The 22500-nt window shown below is 38.1% G+C and overlaps 1 protein-coding gene and 2 long non-coding RNA genes across 3 annotated transcripts in view; 1 reads left to right on the forward strand and 2 right to left on the reverse strand.

The window, feature by feature from the left end:
• Positions 1-1637: 1637 nt before the first annotated feature.
• On the forward strand, positions 1638-3886 carry LOC129101726 (uncharacterized). Its single transcript, XR_008531690.1, has 5 exons — positions 1638-1797; positions 2327-2461; positions 2654-2754; positions 2909-3126; positions 3426-3886. It is a non-coding gene; the product is annotated as an uncharacterized LOC129101726 (long non-coding RNA).
• Positions 3887-9030: 5144 nt separating this feature from the next.
• LOC129101683 (uncharacterized) lies at positions 9031-11290 on the reverse strand. The gene is made up of 5 exons (XR_008531689.1): positions 11141-11290; positions 10484-10618; positions 10191-10291; positions 9817-10034; positions 9031-9518 (listed from the first exon to the last, which is right to left on the reverse strand). It is a non-coding gene; the product is annotated as an uncharacterized LOC129101683 (long non-coding RNA).
• A 3771-nt stretch (positions 11291-15061) lies between these two features.
• LOC129101251 (cytoskeleton-associated protein 2-like) overlaps positions 15062-22500 on the reverse strand; it is a 13610-nt gene continuing 6171 nt past the window's right edge. The window contains exons 8-9 of the mRNA XM_054610986.1: positions 21674-21836; positions 15062-15652 (exon numbers count right to left, since the gene is read on the reverse strand). Of these exons, the coding sequence (XP_054466961.1) occupies positions 15340-15652; positions 21674-21836 (476 nt within the window). The 3' untranslated portion in view covers positions 15062-15339. The remainder of the gene's footprint in view (positions 15653-21673; positions 21837-22500) is intronic.

Genomic DNA, 22500 nt, shown 5'->3' on the forward strand with positions numbered 1-22500 from the left:
TACATTAAGTGTTTTGGATAGCTTTACAATGAAGAAAGCCCTTTTTCGTCACAGTTTTTGAGTGGAAAAAAACCAGACTTTTGATGATGATGATTTATTTTTATTATTATGACTGAATCAGAGGAGAGCTGTTCTCAGTGAGTGATGCAACACACAATTGATCATGCCTGTGCGTGCTCTTCCCGTATTGTGTCAGAACGGAGTGCAATAAATAAACAAAATACCTTCAGTTTTTATACACAGCCCCAGTTTGTTTGTGATTATTGGATTACTTTCTAATTTATATGAAAATGTCAATCACAAAATCACAATTTAAATATGAGGGTTTTAAGACGGCTCCTGAATAAAATAACAACCTTTGAAGCTTTTAACCGAGTGTTGAAATCTAATTTAGATTATTCTTTTATTTTAAATTGATATAATTTGACATAATCCTAAATAAATTAGTTTAATCAAATTACCATAAATGGACAGTCAGAAATCAATAATTTCCTGACTTCACCACTGAACATCTGGGGTTAGCTCGGGGAACCAGATGTTATAAACGAACTATAACGTTGGAAGAATAACAACAATCCGTACATCATCACATATTTCTCCACGCGTTGCTGGCTGACAAAGATGTAACAAGGTATTACTATTTGAAAAAAGACAATATGTTTTTGAAAATGAAATTGAAAACAATATCTGACAGCAGCTTTCCGAGTTTCAGCTCTTCCTCTGATCCATTTCTTTACTTCCGATGTGAACACATAACACTGGCAAAATTCAGTCAGGGGATGCTAGAAAGAGGTGTTTGATCTAGAAAGAGTTGCTCCTGAAGGCTTGCCATCGGTGTGGACTGGATGTTGCATGAATGTTAGTTAGAGTCTGATGGTGGCACCTTGCATGGTAGCCTGTCATCAGTGTGTGAATGGGTGAATGATATGTAATATACTACTGATTGTAAGTCGCTTTGGATAAAAGCGTCTGCTAAATGACTGTAATGTAATGTAATGTAATGTTTACATTCAAGTGCTCCTGATCTGCTTTGTAAATGTTAGTTCATATGGAAAACTTTGATTGACTCGAGCCTGCCAAGAAATGGAAATGTGTCCAGAAAAAATATAAATTTAGCTTATAAGTAAAAAAAAAACACGCTCTGTCGCTGAGGATCAATATTAAAAAGAAAACTAAGCAGATGCCTGCCTATACACTTCTCACATTGTTGGTATCACAAGGGGCCCCACGGTTGATTTTGTGCCCCGGAGCCCCCTTTTCATGTTAATCCGTCTGTTGAACATCTGGAAGCTGACTCCTAATCAGTTTACAGCCACTTTACTCTTTAAGTCTGATTTTAATATTCTTGCCTCAGTTTATTGCTCCAAAACTAAAAATAACTCAAATTAAACTATATTAATAAAAAAAAAACATGAACATAAACCACAGTTGTTGTTTTTTCTAGAAAAACAGGGGATTTGTTCTTCTTTCAGCTGAATCATGGGAAAAAAACCCGGTTCAGCTGAATTGGTGTATTTCACTGCGTCGCATGTTGCTCAGCGGAGCTACGTGTGTGACTTGGAGTCATTGAATCATGGAAAAAGCGCTTTATCTTGAATCTTGAACCGTTTTTCGGTCATTCCCACCGGCTCGACCTGCTGGCACACGCTCACAACATGCGTCAGCGAGCAGCGCGTCTGCGGCTATTTAAAGGGTTTCGCCTCCAGCAGCAGTCAATGCACTTGTTCTCCTCTGCGAAACCACAGCCTCCGACTCCACAAGACTCTCCACACTCCACAAGACTTCACCTCACTGAGGGTGAGTGTCTCTTGGGTTATTACTGTTAACATTGCGTTAAAAATGCGTGCAATAATAGTTAATATAGTTTTTTTTTTCTGTCTGTAAATATTATATTTCAGTTATTGTGTTTTTCTACTGTTTTTATTGCTTATTTATAATACTTGTTTTTTATTTTATTTTAATTTTTTAATTTTAATTTTAATTTTAATTTTTATCTTGTCTTTCTTTACTATGTCTCTTGTGTGCACTTTAACTCTATGCTGCTGTAAGCCTGCAAATGTCCCCGCTGCGGGACTAATAAAGGATTATCTTATCTTATCTTATCTTATCTTATCTTATCTTATCTTATCTTATCTTATCTCTTATCTAAATGCACAGAGCGCTGTGTACAAGCAATCAAATCCAATCCAGTCATTATTAGACGGTAGATATTCTGCAAATGGAGCACATGTATTGTTCCTGCTGCTATGTTCTGCTGCAGATGGTATTATTGGCAAGCAATCTAACATCAATCATTTTTTTTTTCTATCCTTCAACCTCATGCCAGAACGCCACTGAAGAGGCAGCATGGGTTTTACCAATAAATGTGTTCTGAGGAGTAAAGAGGGGCAGTTTGTGACAGTCAGGCAATTCGACGAGGGACTGAAGCTGTGTACAGTTGAGCATCAAGGTTCCAACAATGGTAAAAACGATTCTCTAACGATTGCAACTATTTCAAAATAACAGAATAACTGTTATGCAACAGTGATCTATCACACTCCATCTTGGGTGGCTTCATGTGATTTTTTAATCTAAATTTGAATGATTATGGATTATTATGGCAAATGTTTTGACTCACACACAGTGAATATTTTTGTCTTGCTTCTGTCCTTAGCTCCTTTGGTGCACATAGAAGAAAAAGATGATCGGGTGGCTTTCATGTTCGAACAAGAAACAGTTTTCTATTGCCCAAAGGTGGTTGGAGGTCAATTAGAGGTAAATATGAACATATATATTTATAATAATGTACATATTAATATATTAAAATCTTTGAAATAAATGAAAAACAGTGGAACATATCTGGGAAATCTGATGGACACTGGTGGTGAATTAAAGCATATGCATGCATGTTTTTTGTGTGTGTTCACAGTTGCAGAAGATCAATGACGGTTTGATTATCGAAGACAACTTGACTGCAAATCATTGGTTTGAGAGGTGTAATGTTGAAGGCGGTAATCTTTACGGCCTGCGATCTGTGGTCGAACCGACACAATACCTCTACTTTCAACCCCTACGGTTGAAAAGGTTTTCGGAATCTCTACATCCAAATCGAACTGTGCTCTAGTCACAGATGAAAAGTTAAGAGAGGTATGTTTTCCTCATTCTTTCCAAAGTTGTTTTGTATTTTTCTTCTTTTTTTTTTCTTTTTTTTTAATATTTTATACTACATCTACTTTTTGCATGTTCTGAACATGTTCACCCCGAAACGTTTCACTTCTCTTCTCTTAAGCTTTTTTGGTAGATAATGTGTTCAGAACTTCTAAACACATTATCACTTAATCTTGCTCCATGTAATCCAGCCAATCACTATCTGAATTTCTGATTCATTATCATGCCTCCATTTATAACTGGCCCTCATCCTCCTTCTCTGTTTTTTGTTTGTTCAGTAGGCAACCTGCAGCTGCCCACCTCCGTCTCCTTCCAAAGAACTCCAGATTTCCATGCTGGGGTGATGTCTTCCTCTGGGCCGAGGAGAAAGTGGAGCTTTATCATTCTTGGGGGTGCTATGTGTCTTCTTGTTAAACTTATTTAAAGGGATACTATGGAATTAAGTATTGTACTTCCACTCCTTCTGAGCTTCAGAAGACATTATATAGCTGTTTTCAAATTCTGACTTGTTCACTGCATGACTAGTAAACTGCTCTCTATGCGTAACATTGGTAGCGTTTCCCCTTTAATGTGAAAATGTTCATCAACTGCTTTTCATGTGTATTTAAGTGGGTAAGGTATTATATAACATGTCCATCCAAACTCTAGCTCATTAATGTTGAATGTACGTCAACGGGTGCCGTTTGCCTTTCCAGGTCTTGTGTTGCAGATGGTGATAAAGAAAAGTTTTAATGTATATTTAATTGTATATATATATTTTTTTTATTTTTTATTCTGTAAGTTTTAATATACTAACAGTGTAACTGTAAATGTAAACATGTCTTTTAATAAACTTGTATATCTTGAATGGTGTCCTTGTGTCTTTGAAAGAGTAGTCGTGTAAGAAGTTGTTACTGAGTACGGCCGCGCTTTTCATATCCTCTACTCAAGTAAAACTACCGTGGAAATACTCCACTACAAGTAAATATTCAGCAACCAAAACCTTACTTAAGTATAACTAAGTAATTGCTACATTTTCCTTTCAGTGTTTTACTATTATATATGATGTTTCTGCTGTATGTGTTTAAGGTTGTTCTTATTTTTAACTCCTTTATATACTGTTGGGTAGATTAATAAACAGCAATGCTTCACATCCAATAAGATGATCATATGTTTTTCGTCGATGTACTGTGAAAACTTCTTTACTCTTAAAAAGTCAAATTTTCACAAGCTCAGAAAAACCGACCTGTTTTCAGCTTTGCAACGATGCATTTTCCGGCTGATCCAACAGGCCTTTTTTAAAATAGTTTATTTAGCTGAAGATGTAGGAAGGTTTTATCAACCCATAAAGGAACGCTCCATCCTCCAGTTTATCACAAATATTCAACATTCAAAATTACCAAATTTAGAGATACATGGTTTGGACGTACTGGACAAGAATCATAAACTAGAAAATTTCGCAAGAAATTTTGACTGTGTGGCTGCTACTGCCCGAAGATGTTGCATATATTAACAGTTCTCAAACAGCTGTATCAATGAGGTTCATTTAGGGTTAGTTTGGGGTTCATTTGAGGTTCATTTGAAAAAAAAAGTAAGTCCAATCGCATAAATAATATTATCAACAGAGAGAAAAGACTCTGCCAAACGCATTGATGTAATTTTATGTTGATATGTTTTATGTGTGTGTGTGTGTGTGTGTGTGTGTGTGTGTGGTAGAAGCCAGTCCCAACAGATATGAATTAAAGCAGCGAGCAGCACATTATCAACCCACAGTGCATTAAATTCCGTAAAATCACACAAAACAGTCATAAATGTCAGCCATTTTGTATAGTTCAACCTCAAAAAAACTCATCTATGAGCCTGAACTATACACGTAGTTAGCTAGCTAGCTAAATACTCAGTTAATGAGAGTCAACAGCAACTCCACTAAGACGAGAAGTCAAAGAGGTCAAAAGAAGCTGAAGAACAGTATTTAAACAAAAGCCATAAAACAACGAGCAACTCAAACTTCTCCTATCAGAAGAGTTCAATTTTGAATAAAAACTACTGCTTTCGACGATGGGGCGAAATACACACACACAAGCTCATGCACACACACACACACACACACACACACACACACACACACACACACACACACACACACACACACACACACTCTGTCAATCAAATTACCAAGTTCATGAAGGCTGCCTTTCTCACAGAGTTAAATCCTCAGCCATTTTGTCCAGCTAAACCAAAGCTATCACCATGCTAGCATCAAAATCCCTACACCCGACCTCCTCTCTAAGACTTTAGTTGGTTGGTTTTAATTAAATATAATGTGGAGCCATGTTTAAAGCTATGTTTATATGTGTGTGTGTTTGTTGTATGTGTTTAAAACGTGACCATGAGGGTTAGTTTGGGGTTAATTTGAGGTTAATTTAAGGTACATTCTAAAAATGATTTGAGTCTAATCGCCAAAATAATATCATCAATAGAGAGAAAAGACTCTGCCCATCGCGTTGATATATTTTCTATGTTTGTGGTGTTTGAATGACACACATGCTTCTTCCTTGAATAATGGTAAAATCACATTTGCATCTTTTTACTGATAAAAGGGCCTTGTGCCTGTCATTTTTTCAGCCAAAACCCTATTTATGGGTCCGACATTTTTTATAATTTGAAAAGCGCTGAGAAATGAATCCATGCTTTTGTGTTGAAAAATTTAGATTTTTATTACCCAGCAGGCTCTACACTGTGAAGGCCTGTATAACATTTCTGATCGTCTGATTCCACTGATATCTACAAAAATCTTATCAAAAGACTCACTTTTATGGCGTCGTTTTTCTTAACTGATGTCTTTGCCCTTTTGTTGATGTTATTTGAGTTTAGCTGTTATCTCTGTTATACTCTCCTGCCTGTGACTAGATATTTCATGTCAAATGTTTTACTGTGAAACACAATGTATCTTTTGTTTTAAAACTGCTACGGCATATATATAAAACTTTACTTGCTTAACTGCCGATGGCGAAGCAATCAGAAAAGCAATAGAAAAAAAACGTCTGTGCTGAAACACTGATGTCACCTTGAGATTTTCTATCCGAAACTACAGCAAAACAACTATTGAGTATTGATTTGTCTTTAAATAGACACGATAAATACATGTACGCTATATTTAAACGCATAAAGTAGCCTTCTGATGATGCTGTTTTACTGTATTCCACTGATATCTACAAAAATCTCTCTCTTCTCACACAGTGTTAGCTTGTTGCTAATCCTGCGGGCTTAATAATAATAATAATAATAATAATATTAATATTCATCTTCTTATTCTCCTTTTTCCGTACAAAAGTTTGCTGCGTAACTCGTCCTGCAGCGTTGCAAGCACATGCCTCAAAGATTCATCAAAACGTGTGGCCTGGTCGGGAATCATGTGCTATGACTTTTCTCAGAGATTCGGCTAGCGGTTTCCACGGGAACCGGGAAAAACGGCGATACATTTCCCCATAGAGATGAATGCGATTTCGGAGTGGAGAGAGCTTAAAAACAATCAACTTTGGGCCCAGACTGACTTGTCATAATTTAACGTAAAAAAATGATTCAAGGTTTAAAACGTGAACAAAACTCTGGACTATATTGGGCCAAATGGGCATTTTGATAGCTAGCACTGATTTCATGACATCAGAGTTTAAGTTTGAGGAAAATTTAGATATTATAATGGATGTGTTTTGGATTGAATGTTCAGACTTAGAGTGGGTGATGTCATCGTCAGAGTGAGAGGAGCTTCAGAATCTTGTGAAAAAAATATTTTAAAGTTGTCAGAATTCCCACAATTTTCACTCCATCCAACAGACGTACACATTTGACTCCATGTGCCTGAAAGCAACATGAACTCCATCCAACTGCTCCATTAGACTCAATGTTAATTCTGACAACAATTTCTCAAAGAAAGTAGATAGTACCAGTTTTCTAACCTGCTCTGAAGCTCACATTTCTTAAAACAACAAACATAAAAAGTACATCTCTTCGCTCGTCAGAGTCTTATCTTTCGGAAGATATCAATATCAAAATCAGTGTCTGCTCTCACCTCTTTTAATTAGTGCACCCAGATGCTCCTCACCATGGCAACCAGTGGCACACATGCACAGAAGCATGTGTGTCATTCAAACACCACAAACATAGAAAATATATCAACGCGATGGGCAGAGTCTTTTCTCTCTATTGATGATATTATTTTGGCGATTAGACTCAAATCATTTTTAGAATGTACCTTAAATTAACCTCAAATTAACCCCAAACTAACCCTCATGGTCACATTTTAAACACATACAACAAACACACACACATATAAACATAGCTTTAAACATGGCTCCACATTATATTTAATTAAAACCAACCAACTAAAGTCTTAGAGAGGAGGTCTGGTGTAGGGATTTTGATGCTAGCATGGTGATAGCTTTGGTTTAGCTGGACAAAATGGCTGAGGATTTAACTCTGTGAGAAAGGCAGCCTTCATGAACTTGGTAATTTGATTGACAGAGTGTGTGTGTGTGTGTGTGTGTGTGTGTGTGTGTGTGTGTGTGTGTGTGTGTGTGTGTGTGTGTGTGTGTGTGTGTGTGTGTGTGTGTGTGTGTGTGTGTTTTGTGCATGAGCTTGTGTGTGTGTATTTCGCCCCATCGTCGAAAGCAGTAGTTTTTATTCAAAATTGAACTCTTCTGATAGGAGAAGTTTGAGTTGCTCGTTGTTTTATGGCTTTTGTTTAAATACTGTTCTTCAGCTTCTTTTGACCTCTTTGACTTCTCGTCTTAGTGGAGTTGCTGTTGACTCTCATTAACTGAGTATTTAGCTAGCTAGCTAACTACGTGTATAGTTCAGGCTCATAGATGAGTTTTTTTGAGGTTGAACTATACAAAATGGCTGACATTTATGACTGTTTTGTGTGATTTTACGGAATTTAATGCACTGTGGGTTGATAATGTGCTGCTCGCTGCTTTAATTCATATCTGTTGGGACTGGCTTCTACCACACACACACACACACACACACACATAAAACATATCAACATAAAATTACATCAATGCGTTTGGCAGAGTCTTTTCTCTCTGTTGATAATATTATTTATGCGATTGGACTTACTTTTTTTTCAAATGAACCTCAAATGAACCCCAAACTAACCCTAAATGAACCTCATTGATACAGCTGTTTGAGAACTGTTAATATATGCAACATCTTCGGGCAGTAAACAGTGGAAATTTTCTAGTTTATGATTCTTGTCCAGTACGTCCAAACCATGTATCTCTAAATTTGGTAATTTTGAATGTTGAATATTTGTGATAAACTGGAGGATGGAGTGTTCCTTTATGGGTTGATAAAACCTTCCTACTTCTTCAGCTAAATAAACTATTTTAAAAAAGGCCTGTTGGATCAGCCGGAAAATGCATCGTTGCAAAGCTGAAAACAGGTCGGATTTTCTGAGCTTGTGAAAATTTGACTTTTTAAGAGTAAAGAAGTTTTCACAGTACATCGACGAAAAACATATGATCATCTTATTGGATGTGAAGCATTGCTGTTTATTAATCTACCCAACAGTATATAAAGGAGTTAAAAATAAGAACAACCTTAAACACATACAGCAGAAACATCATATATAATAGTAAAACACTGAAAGGAAAATGTAGCAATTACTTAGTTATACTTAAGTAAGGTTTTGGTTGCTGAATATTTACTTGTAGTGGAGTATTTCCACGGTAGTTTTACTTGAGTAGAGGATATGAAAAGCGCGGCCGTACTCAGTAACAACTTCTTACACGACTACTCTTTCAAAGACACAAGGACACCATTCAAGATATACAAGTTTATTAAAAGACATGTTTACATTTACAGTTACACTGTTAGTATATTAAAACTTACAGAATAAAAAATAAAAATAAATATATATATACAATTAAATATACATTAAAACTTTTCTTTATCACCATCTGCAACACAAGACCTGGAAAGGCAAACGGCACCCGTTGACGTACATTCAACATTAATGAGCTAGAGTTTGGATGGACATGTTATATAATACCTTACCCACTTAAATACACATGAAAAGCAGTTGATGAACATTTTCACATTAAAGGGGAAACGCTACCAATGTTACGCATAGAGAGCAGTTTACTAGTCATGCAGTGAACAAGTCAGAATTTGAAAACAGCTATATAATGTCTTCTGAAGCTCAGAAGGAGTGGAAGTACAATACTTAATTCCATAGTATCCCTTTAAATAAGTTTAACAAGAAGACACATAGCACCCCCAAGAATGATAAAGCTCCACTTTCTCCTCGGCCCAGAGGAAGACATCTACCCCAGCATGGAAATCTGGAGTTCTTTGGAAGGAGACGGAGGTGGGCAGCTGCAGGTTGCCTACTGAACAAACAAAAAACAGAGAAGGAGGATGAGGGCCAGTTATAAATGGAGGCATGATAATGAATCAGAAATTCAGATAGTGATTGGCTGGATTACATGGAGCAAGATTAAGTGATAATGTGTTTAGAAGTTCTGAACACATTATCTACCAAAAAAGCTTAAGAGAAGAGAAGTGAAACGTTTCGGGGTGAACATGTTCAGAACATGCAAAAAGTAGATGTAGTATAAAATATAAAAAAAAAAATAAAAAAAAGAAGAAAAATACAAAACAACTTTGGAAAGAATGAGGAAAACATACCTCTCTTAACTTTTCATCTGTGACTAGAGCACAGTTCGATTTGGATGTAGAGATTCCGAAAACCTTTTCAACCGTAGGGGTTGAAAGTAGAGGTATTGTGTCGGTTCGACCACAGATCGCAGGCCGTAAAGATTACCGCCTTCAACATTACACCTCTCAAACCAATGATTTGCAGTCAAGTTGTCTTCGATAATCAAACCGTCATTGATCTTCTGCAACTGTGAACACACACAAAAAAAACGTGCATGCATATGCTTTAATTCACCACCAGTGTCCATCGGATTTCCCAGATATGTTCCACTGTTTTTCATTTATTTCAAAGATTTTAATATATTAATATGTACATTATTATAAATATATATGTTCATATTTACCTCTAATTGACCTCCAACCACCTTTGGGCAATAGAAAACTGTTTCTTGTTCGAACATGAAAGCCACCCGATCATCTTTTTCTTCTATGTGCACCAAAGGAGCTAAGGACAGAAGCAAGACAAAAATATTCACTGTGTGTGAGTCAAAACATTTGCCATAATAATCCATAATCATTCAAATTTAGATTAAAAAATCACATGAAGCCACCCAAGATGGAGTGTGATAGATCACTGTTGCATAACAGTTATTCTGTTATTTTGAAATAGTTGCAATTGTTAGAGAATCGTTTTTACCATTGTTGGAACCTTGATGCTCAACTGTACACAGCTTCAGTCCCTCGTCGAATTGCCTGACTGTCACAAACTGCCCCTCTTTACTCCTCAGAACACATTTATTGGTAAAACCCATGCTGCCTCTTCAGTGGCGTTCTGGCATGAGGTTGAAGGATAAAAAAAAAGTGATTGATGTTAGATTGCTTGCCAATAATACCATCTGCAGCAGAACATAGCAGCAGGAACAATACATGTGCTCCATTTGCAGAATATCTACCGTCTAATAATGACTGGATTGGATTTGATTGCTTGTACACAGCGCTCTGTGCATTTAGATAAGAGATACGATAAGATAAGATAAGATAAGATAAGATAAGATAAGATAAGATAATCCTTTATTAGTCCCGCAGCGGGGAAATGTGCAGGCTTACAGCAGCAGAGAGTTAAAGTGCACACAAGAGACATAGTAAAGAAAGACAAGATAAAAATAAAAATAAAAATGAAAATAAAAAAATAAAAATAAAATAAAAAACAAGTATTATAAATAAGCAATAAAAACAGTAGAAAAACACAATAACTGAAATATAATATTTACAGACAGAAAAAAACAACTATATTAACTATTACTGCACGCATTTTTAACGCAATGTTAACAGTAATAACCCAAGAGACACTCACCCTCAGTGAGGTGAAGTCTTGTGGAGTGTGGAGAGTCTTGTGGAGTCGGAGGCTGTGGTTTCGCAGAGGAGAACAAGTGCATTGACTGCTGCTGGAGGCGAAACCCTTTAAATAGCCGCAGACGCGCTGCTCGCTGACGCATGTTGTGAGCGTGTGCCAGCAGGTCGAGCCGGTGGGAATGACCGAAAAACGGTTCAAGATTCAAGATAAAGCGCTTTTTCCATGATTCAATGACTCCAAGTCACACACGTAGCTCCGCTGAGCAACATGCGACGCAGTGAAATACACCAATTCAGCTGAACCGGGTTTTTTCCCCATGATTCAGCTGAAAGAAGAACAAATCCCCTGTTTTTCTAAAAAAAAAAATAACTGTGGTTTATGTTCATGTTTTTTTTTTTTTTTTTTTTTTTTTTTTTTTTTTATTAATATAGTTTAATTTTAGTTATTTTTAGTTCTGTAGCAATAAACTGAGGCAAGAATATTAAAATCAGACTTAAAGAGTAAAGTGGCTGTAAACTGATTAGGAGTCAGCTTCCAGATGTTCAACAGACGGATTAACATGAAAAGGGGGCTCCGGGGCACAAAATCAACCGTGGGGCCCCTTGTGACACCAACAATGTGAGAAGTGTATAGGCAGGCATCTGCTCAGTTTTTTTTTAATATTGATCCTCAGCGACAGAGCGTGTTTTTTTTTTACTTATAAGCTAAATTTATATTTTTTCTGGACACATTTCCATTTCTTGGCAGGCTCGAGTCAATCAAAGTTTTCCATATGAACTAACAAAGCAGATCAGGAGCACTTGAATGTAAACATTACATTACATTACATTACAGTCATTTAGCAGACGCTTTTATCCAAAGCGACTTACAGTCAGTAGTATATTACATATCATTCACCCATTCACACACTGATGACAGGCTACCATCAAGGTGCCACCATCAGACTCTAACTAACATTCATGCAACATCCAGTCCACACCGATGGCAAGCCTTCAGGAGCAACTCTTTCTAGATCAAACACCTCTTTCTAGCATCCCCTGACTGAATTTTGCCAGTGTTATGTGTTCACATCGGAAGTAAAGAAATGGATCAGAGGAAGAGCTGAAACTCGGAAAGCTGCTGTCAGATATTGTTTTCAATTTCATTTTCAAAAACATATTGTCTTTTTTCAAATAGTAATACCTTGTTACATCTTTGTCAGCCAGCAACGCGTGGAGAAATATGTGATGATGTACGGATTGTTTTTATTCTTCCAACGTTATAGTTCGTTTATAACATCTGGTTCCCCGAGCTAACCCCAGATGTTCAGTGGTGAAGTCAGGAAATTATTGATTTCTGACTGTCCATTTATGGTCATTTGATTAAACTAATTTATTTAGGATTATGTCAAATTATATCAATTTAAAATAAAAGAATAATCTAAATTAGATTTCAACACTCGGTTAAAAGCTTCAAAGGTTGTAATTTTATTCAGGAGCCGTCTTAAAACCCCTCATATTTAAATTGTGATTTTGTGATTGACATTTTCATATAAATTAGAAAGTAATCCAATAATCACAAACAAACTGGGGCTGTGTATAAAAACTGAAGTTATTTTGTTTATTTATTGCACTCAGATGTTGAAAATAGCTACTGTTCTGTCAAAAGGGGAAGAGCATGCACAGGCATGATGAAATGTGTGTTGCATCACTCACTGAGAACAGCTCTCCTCTGATTCAGCAATCATAATACAATCAAACCATCATCATCAAAGGTCTGTTTGCTTCCACTGAAAAACTATGACGAAAAAGGGCTTCCTTCATTTCAAAACTATCAAAAACACTTAATGTATTACAACCTCAAGAGGCTTTTGAGAATTGCTCAAATGGGGGAAGAGCACCTAAATGCTGAACTGGTCTTGAGGTTTGGGGCGGCTGTGGCGTAGTGGAGAGCAACGACCCTCCAATCAGAGGGTCGGTGGTTCGATACCCGGCTTTGGCAGTCGATGTGTCCTTGGGCAAGACACTTAACCCCAAGTTGCTCCTGAAGGCTTGCCATCGGTGTGGACTGGATGTTGCATGAATGTTAGAGGTAGAGTCTGATGGTGCCACCTTGCATGGTAGCCTGTCATCAGTGTGTGAATGGGTGAATGTAAGTCGCTTTGGATAAAAGCGTCTGCTAAATGACTGTAATGTAATGTAAAGTAATGTTTGATAAATGTGTATGATAACAGGATCATATTTTTCCCAGGGGTTATTCACTTCCATGACATAAAATCCATAAATACAGGTTATGAATGTCTGTTGTGCATAAGGAGTCTGGGCTTGTAGAATATTGCAGACGTGGAAGAGGAGAGACTGCAGCGTATCATTCGTTCAGCTGAGAAGGTGAATGGCTGCAATCTGCCCTCTCATCCAAGAAATGCTCATTGAGTCAATGGAGCTTGTTTTGTTATAAAAAATGTAAGCGTTGAGATCCCGTTTAATGTGGTGTGGGGCTATCAAAAATAAAGTTTGCCCTCGACTTTTTTCTGTTTCTGTCCCTCGCTGCCTGCCGTGTTCAATTCAGCCATTGCAAAAGTTGAAACTTGTTTCTGCAACTCATCCGTCTTATCGCTATAATTACATCGTTGTGTTGATTTCTCTGTGAGACCTCAAGAATGGAGGAAAATTGGTCCCTTCCTTTTTGCCGAGTCTTGTTGGAACAGACTTTTTTTGGCATTGTTAGCATTCAGTCCAGCCCTGAAAGCTTTATGTGAACACTTAAAGGAAAAGTTCGGCGGATTAAGTGACATGTAGTGGTGTGATGCAGAGTGCAATTACCCAAGAACAGGATTAGAATATCTTTATAATTTAGAAATGAATTAAATATTGTTTCTAGATCAGCAACAGTAATGTTTACAAAAGCGAAGTCACTATATAAAGTTATTTCCGTGGAAATAAATACAAAAAATGTCAATAAAATAAATATAATTTCTGAGTGAAGTTTGTGAAGAATGAAGAGCACAAACATCTGTCAGTATCAGTCATTCCTCCTGTCCACCTGGCTGCTTTGTCTCAACCAGCAGAAAAAAAGAACCAGACAGACAGTTTTTCCTCAACACCTCTGGCCAGCATGAAAACCATTAAAACATATTGTTGCTGGAGGTTGTAAAAATGACAAACATACCCAGGAGTTGACGTGATCTTGTACTTGTACTGACCTTTCTCTCCACAGATGAGAGCTCTGACAGGTTTGGGAGTCATCATTGGGTTGTGGGGCTATCAAAAGTAAAGTTAACCGAAACTAACAACCCTAATCATGACCAATACCACTTTCTTTCTGACTGACTCAGCTCTTACTCCTAAAGGGCCGGTTGTTTTGTGAGGAAGTTCCTCCACAAAACTGCTCACAAGGTCCGTGGATTATCTTGAATGAATTTAAAATTCATATCGTTTTGGCACTTTGACACGAAAACAATCGGGATTGATGAGTTTCCCTACTGTAATGCCTTGGCGAGCACTGCTACAGTTCAACGTCTCTTACCTCGTGATAACTTTAGACTGAAAAATACTTTTTAATAACGATAAAATGTATAAATTTTTGGCAGTTTGTATACTTGAGACTTTTGATTGATGCGGTCTGGCTAGACGGCTCGATATGATTCACGTGTTTTTTACTTTCAGATTCAAGTCACAGGACCATCCACGTGGTTTATAGGTGTGTCGAAAACCTGCCAACATTTTGTAGCGGCATATATTCAGTTTCGGTTGGAAAATAAAACAAGCGTGACAACTTTAAGAAACTAATATATATCAATTTCTGGATACGGTCCAAGATTATGGGCGTCTGTGTGATAGAAGCTGTTGTGTGTGAGAATCCATATGCTAAAAAAACAAGCACCACGTTTGTAAAAAAAAAAAAAAAAAAAAAAAAAAAGGAACACAACCATTTATTTCACATTACTATGTACAACACATTATTTTAACAAATAATGGGACAAAAATGATAAAACAAATAACTTCATCATAAGGGAGTGTGAGAGATCCCTTTCTTTATAAATGAATTGACAGGTCTTATATTTACAAGGATAAAAGACCTTTTCAGTGAAAGGGTCAAATCTGACCAGAGTTTGCCCAAAAGTTTCACTTCTGCCAGCCTTGCAAATAGTGAAAACACATGCTGATGATCTGAATTCTGTCTCAACCGCAGACTGGTGGAGAGGAAGTAATCGCTCGAGGCTAAACGGCTTCGTCATAGACCAGCTGGACAAATACTTTGTCCTTCAGGGCCTCGTTCTGTCTGTAGACGTACATCGGGGTGTTGCAAGCCTGCGGGCTCGTTTCCCCGCCCTTCTGCTTTTTTTCACCACTCTCGCCATGCTCCTCGGAGATCAGGTCGTTGTAGGAGGCCACGCAGCGATCGTGGTCCTGGAGGGAGGCCGGGTATCGGAGGGAGGATCTCTCGATTCGCACCGAGCGTCTGACCGGAGTGAAGAAGCGAACCTGCTGGCCGTTGACCCGCGTCTGCTCCGTTTGTTGGCTTGGAGGGCCGCTGAAGGAAAAGAAAGAGGGAAAAAAAAAAAAAACTTTATCAAGCAATAATTGTGAATTTATTATGAGCCAGTACAGAAAGTCATGCTGTCCTCGGTATCATCTTTCTCAACTCTTACCAAAGTCTGCATTTCACTCAACACTGGGAAGTCATTTGTGTTACTCTGGAAGTGCCAGAAATGTTACTTCCAGAAAAACATGTCTTCTGGACTTTCTCAATCTACTACAAACCCTCAGGGCAAAAGGAGGTCACTGAACATGTACGCAGTCAATAGTACTTTCGGTCTGAAAAAAAATCTCATGTTATTACGAAACAGGTCTTTGCATGATTAACACAATGCAGTGGGGCAAAAAAAGTATTTAGTCAGCCACCAATTGTGCAAGTTCTCCCGCTTAAAAAGATGAGACACCTGTAATTTTCATCATAGGTACACTTCAACTATGAGAGACAGAATGGGGGGAAAGAATCCAGGAAATCACATTGTAGGATTTTTAATGAATTAATTGGTAAATTCCTCGGTAAAATAAGTATTTGGTCACCTACAAACAAGCAAGATTTCTGGCTCTCACAGACCTGTAACTTCTTCTTTAAGAGGCTCCTCTGTCCTCCACTCGTTACCTGTATTAATGGCACCTGTTTGAACTTGTTATCAGTATAAAAGACACCTGTCCACAACCTCAAACAGTCACACTCCAAACTCCACTATGGCCAAGACCAAAGAGCTGTCAAAGGACACCAGAAACAAAATTGTAGACCTGCACCAGGCTGGGAAGACTGAATCTGCAATAGGTAAGCAGCTTGGTGTGAAGAAATCAACTGCGGGAGCAATTATTAGAAAATGGAAGACATACAAGACCACTGATAATCTCCCTCGATCTGGGGCTCCACGCAAGATCTCACCCCGTGGGGCCAAAATGATCACAAGAACGGTGAACAAAAATCCCAGAACCACACGGGGGACCTAGTGAATGACCTGCAGAGAGCTGGGACCAAAGTAACAAAGGCTACCATCAGTAACACACTACGCCGCCAGGGACTCAAATCCTGCAGTGCCAGACGTGTCCCCCTGCTTAAGCCAGTACATGTCCAGGCCCGTCTGAAGTTTGCTAGAGAGCATTTGGATGATCCAGAAGAGGATTGGGAGAATGTCATATGGTCAGAGGAAACCAAAATAGAACTTTTTGGTAAAAACTCAACTCGTCGTGTTTGGAGGAGAAAGAATGCCGAGTTGCATCCAAAGAACACCATACCTACTGTGAAGCATGGGGGTGGAAACATCATGCTTTGGGGCTGTTTTTCTGCAAGGGGACCAGGACGACTGATCCGTGTAAAGGAAAGAATGAATGGGGCCATGTATCGTGAGATTTTGAGTGAAAACCTCCTTCCATCAGCAAGGGCATTGAAGATGAAACGTGGCTGGGTCTTTCAGCATGACAATGATCCCAAACACACCGCCCGGGCAACGAAGGAGTGGCTTCGTAAGAAGCATTTCAAGGTCCTGGAGCGGCCTAGCCAGTCTCCAGATCTCAACCCCATAGAAAATCTGTGGAGGGAGTTGAAAGTCCGTGTTGCCCAGCGACAGCCCCAAAACATCACTGCTCTAGAGGAGATCTGCATGGAGGAATGGGCCAAAATACCAGCAACAGTGTGTGAAAAGCTTGTGAAGACTTACAGAAAACGTTTGACCTCTGTCATTGCCAACAAAGGGTATATAACAAAGTATTGAGATGAACTTTTGTTATTGACCAAATACTTATTTTCCACCATAATTTGCAAATATATTCTTTAAAAATCAGACAATGTGATTTTCAGGAATTTTTTCTCATTTTGTCTCTCATAGTTTAGGTATACCTATGATGAAAATTGACTTTCTCATCCAAACAACTTCACACTCAACAGCGCGCTGTCCTTGTGAGCTATACCTAGCATGCCGTTCAGCCGTGTGTAACATTTAATAGGGACCCCCTTTCTCCATACACTACACAGTGGCTGTTTCTCAATCAGTGAACTTCTCTGTACTTGTGTCCTCCTGAACTTGTGAGACGTCATCTAGCTCGGCCCAAGTACTGTTCCAAAACACAAGTTCATTCAGCCAAGTACAGTCCAAATGCCCGGAAGTGTCCTCGCTCCGCCCATCCTATCGGGGATGCATCGGAGGAGACTTGTGTGGACTTTGGACAGCCAACAAACAAGATACGACAATGGCGGAGACAACTCACAACTGTAAGTTATCATTGTCTAAATACTGCTGTTGTTGTGTAACGGAATTTAGTTTTAAGATTTTTTTAAGCGAGAATGTAGTTGTTAAGACTTAAAATATGCGGTCGAGTTATCCAGATAGAGCCTGATGGAAAATAGCGCCGACGTTTGTCGGAGATATGAGAGGACCAGAGAGGAGACCGGGCGGTGATGCTCATGTACCCCGCTGACAGCAGCCTGGTCCCGGCTAGGCCTCTCCAGATGTGCCGCTCTGGTGTCTCTGTAGTGGTTAAACATGAGATATAACTCGTTGGGGGGATATCTAACGAGCAATCTTTGCTCTCTGATTTTACATCGGCTGGTGGGCGGCTGTGGCGTAGTGGAGAGCAAGGTAGTTCTCCAATCAGAGGGTCGGTGGTTCGATACCCGGCTTCCAGTCGATGTGTCCTTGGGCAAGACGCTTAACCCCAAGTTGCTCCCGAAGGCTTGCCATCGGTGTGGACTGGATGTGAATGTTAGTTAGAGTCTGATGGTGGCACCTTGCATGGTAGCCTGTCATCAGTGTGTGAATGGGTGAATGATATGTAATATACTACTGATTGTAAGTCGCTTTGGATAAAAGCGTCTGCTAAATGACTGTAATGTAATGTAATGTAATGTAATATTATTAGTTCCCGTGCAAACTGGTTTGGCAGAGGGCAAAGTTAAGTTTCATAACTTTACATATATATTGTTCAACTTTAACTTTGCACCAAGTTAGAGCCCTGCCTTTGTACTTTTGACCAATTTGTTTTGCTTGTCTTTATTCCCTATTATACACACTTGTTATAATTGCTATTATTGTGCAATCAAACTAACATTAAAGCAATATTTAATTCAAGGGACAACTGAGGAAACCCAGGCCCTCATTGCCTGTATGACTGGGTCAGGGATGGAGACAGGTTTGTGATTCATATCTTATTGAAGAGGCAGTGTGTCACTCTGTGTCACTCTTTGTTTATGTTTCTTTCCAGGGACTTTGTAACCACTTCTTACCTGGAAATAACTGCCAAACAGGCCAAAAAGAAGTAGAACAACAAGTTTGCTGCAACAACCAGGGGCGGACTAATGGAGTGCAGCATCCATCTGACTGTACCACTGCCAGGTGGTACAGTCGGTTATTATGTATTATATTTATTGCTTATTTATGTGTTTTTACTATTTGATATTTATTAAACTGTTTTATAAATATGAATTGTCTATCAATTGTTGAAGTCTACCAGAATAAAGTTTCCCTCTAACCTCTGACCTGTTTGATCCGGTGCTTACTGTTATTAATGTAATCTATTTATTTCATTGCTTGATAGGCAGTGTAAGAGCACACCTATCTTCCCAGGTTCTGAGTCAAAAAGTTACAGTAGCCTACATGATTACTGTATTATAGACATGAAATGTCCTGTTTCTGTTGATGTCTGTCCTGGTTAATGACTAATGATGTGCGTGGCACAGATAGTACAGGTAGGCTACTTTTGCATTGATGTATTGTGATGTTTGTGCACCTAACTGTACAAGGCCTGTCAGACTGAGTATCAGCCTCTTTATGTTGAGTACCAAGAAGACAAATGGCAGGTCTGTATGTGGAATGTGTGCTAATCCATTCCAATATTAAACTTAAGTATCAAACCTCCCCTGTACTGGCCAGTTTATCAGGTAGGCCTAGATAAAGCTAATGTAGTCTAATATAACAGTCCTGTATATACATGTTAACTTCAGCAAGGTTATAATGTTACTTTTTTTTAATGCAAATTGTTTTTCAGAGGTGTTGGTCCATCCCATGTATATGAAGGGTAGACTAAATATTAGAAACACCTCTCAGTATAACGTTACAGTTCAACAGCACCACAAACCAAGCTGACACAAAAAATAAATCACCACCTCTCTAAAACATTAAATAAAGACTTTATACAATATTAAACTGCATTAGTTTTTAACCTAGGTGTGCCAAGTAAACTGTCAAGTCTACATATAAATGATAATAGACAGGTTAAAAAGCATAGGATGATTAGACAAACGTACAAAGCTAGAGAGACAGGCTAATATGGCCTGTGTCCTCTTCAGCTTCTCTATAAAGCGCACCGACAGCAACGGCAACCAGCCTCTGATTCATTTTGATGTCCTAATAATTTTTTATATTATAATTATATCATTATATATTATATTATATCATTTTCGTTTCATTATATTATATATTATATCATTATATATTATATCATTTTCGTTTTATTGTCAATATATATGACAGTGAAGATAACCGGAGTAGACAGGAGCCATGGCTCTGGACAGGACGAGCTGAGTTGGTGACGTCATCAAGTTCGCTGCTGTTCCGATTGCAAAATGACCGTACTGCGTCCTCGCGTCCTCGGGAGTTTGTACTCCCGAGTCGAACTATCCAAGTCTGAACTAGCAAGTTTGCAAGTCCACACTTGACAATACTTGGTATTGAGAAAGGGCCAGTGAATACATTACGCACCACAAGTCAAAAGTTCTGTCGATCATAAGAGCTCGCACTCGACAATGTACGTACTTGGGTCCGAGCCAAGAGTGAAAACGGTCTGACTAACTGTTGTGTGCAAGGAATACAGAAACTTAGATTTAGATCATATTTACACAGACACATTGCTCATCATGAACTAGTACGATAAGATAAAGATCAAAATGCTGATTAAACACAGATGATGAAATCTGTGTCACATAGAAAATAAATACATTTTAGCTTTAAAAAACAGGTGAGAGAGAAAAAGGTCAGAAATTAGAAGCTTCACATTAAAATATGGTGATTTAAAACTCATCCATTTAAATCTGCTTTCAACCTGTGATGCTCGTTATGTATGTTTTTCTTGTTGTTTGTTATTATGTCATCTCTCTGCCTTGTTTACATTGTTATTGCTTTTATTGTTTCTGTCTTAACCATGTAAAGTGCCTTTGAGTACTACACAAATAAAATGTATTATTATTATTATTAGTACTTTAACTGTCCAAAAGGGGCACCTCAAACTCTCCTCATGCTTGAATCTCTTTTTTTCTTCTTTTAGATGTTTGCACAATGTGAAGACATCAGGCAACATATTTGCCCTCGACTTTTTTCTGTTTCTGTCCCTCGCTGCCTGCCGTGTTCAATTCAGCCATTGCAAAAGTTCCGTCTTATCGCTATAATTACATCGTTGTGTTGATTTCTCTGTGAGACCTCAAGAATGGAGGAAAATTGGTCCCTTCCTTTTTGCCGAGTCTTGTTGGAACAGACTTTTTTGGCATTGTTAGCATTCAGTCCAGCCCTGAAAGCTTTATGTGAACACTTAAAGGAAAAGTTCGGCGGATTAAGTGACATGTAGTGGTGTGATGCAGAGTGCAATTACCCAAGAACAGGATTAGAATATCTTTATAATTTAGAAATGAATTAAATATTGTTTCTAGATCAGCAACAGTAATGTTTACAAAAGCGAAGTCACTATATAAAGTTATTTCCACGGAAAAAAAAATGTCAATAAAATAAATATAATTTCTGAGTGAAGTTTGTGAAGCATGAAGAGCACAAACATCTGTCAGTATCAGTCATTCCTCCTGTCCTCTGTCCACCTGGCTGCTTTGTCTCAACCAGCAGAAAAGAACCAGACAGACAGTTTCTGTTTTGGCTTGTTTGTATATAATAAAAAAAAAGCTCACTTTAAGAAGCTGTGACAGTAAAATGTTTATCAGGTTGATTCAAGTTTTTCCTCAACACCTCTGGCCAGCATGAAAACCATTAAAACAAATTGTTGCTGGAGGTTGTAAAAATGACAAACATACCCAGGAGTTGACGTGATCTTGTACTTGACTACAGATGAGTCTCCTTTCTCTCCACAGATGAGAGCTCTGACAGGTTTGGGAGTCATCTTTGGGCTGTCGATACTCTCGGGAGAGCTTTCACATGTTGTAATTTGGTCCTCCTCTCTCTCATTTTCAGCGGATGCTGACAAAAACATGAAAATCTAAGTTAAAGATTTTAAAACTTTATCATTAGTACAAGCTTACATTTTATTAGAATGAACTGTTGAAATTACAATCTCATTGGAAGCTTAAAGCTGCATAAATTGAATTTATGGACCAAAAAGCTGTCAACATCAACATATATTTATTTCAAAAAGTGGCATTCATGTAAGCAAACAGTGGCTTATTTACGAAGAAACATTGCTGACTCTTTAGCTGCTAAACCCTCCATGTTCACCAGCCAGTACCCAACTGTTTCTGTATGTTTCTATACCGGTAGCACACAGTTGGATTTCCCTTAAGACAAAAATGAAGAGAGCAGTAAAAGTGAACTAAAAAAGTAACGCTGTGGGCAATAAAACCAAATTAATGAGCTAAAACCCTCCATAGATCATTTTTAAAAAGCCCAAAAAGCAAGTCATGTCTACGGTACATTACATATTATAATATACACTCAGCTGCCTGTTTATTTTAAACAACAATTTAAAATGAAACACGTGTAATACAACACTCCTACAATAAATCCTACCGTCAGGAAAGTTATATGGATTTTTGTCTCGTCTACATTAATTGATATCTTTGGGGCAGTGTGTGTTTGATTGTGTTCTTAAAATGTAGGCATGTGAAACAGATTATCAAAATGATGA

This window comes from Anoplopoma fimbria, chromosome 13, assembly GCF_027596085.1.
Source record: "Anoplopoma fimbria isolate UVic2021 breed Golden Eagle Sablefish chromosome 13, Afim_UVic_2022, whole genome shotgun sequence".
In the NCBI taxonomy this organism is placed as follows: Eukaryota; Metazoa; Chordata; class Actinopteri; order Perciformes; family Anoplopomatidae; genus Anoplopoma; species Anoplopoma fimbria.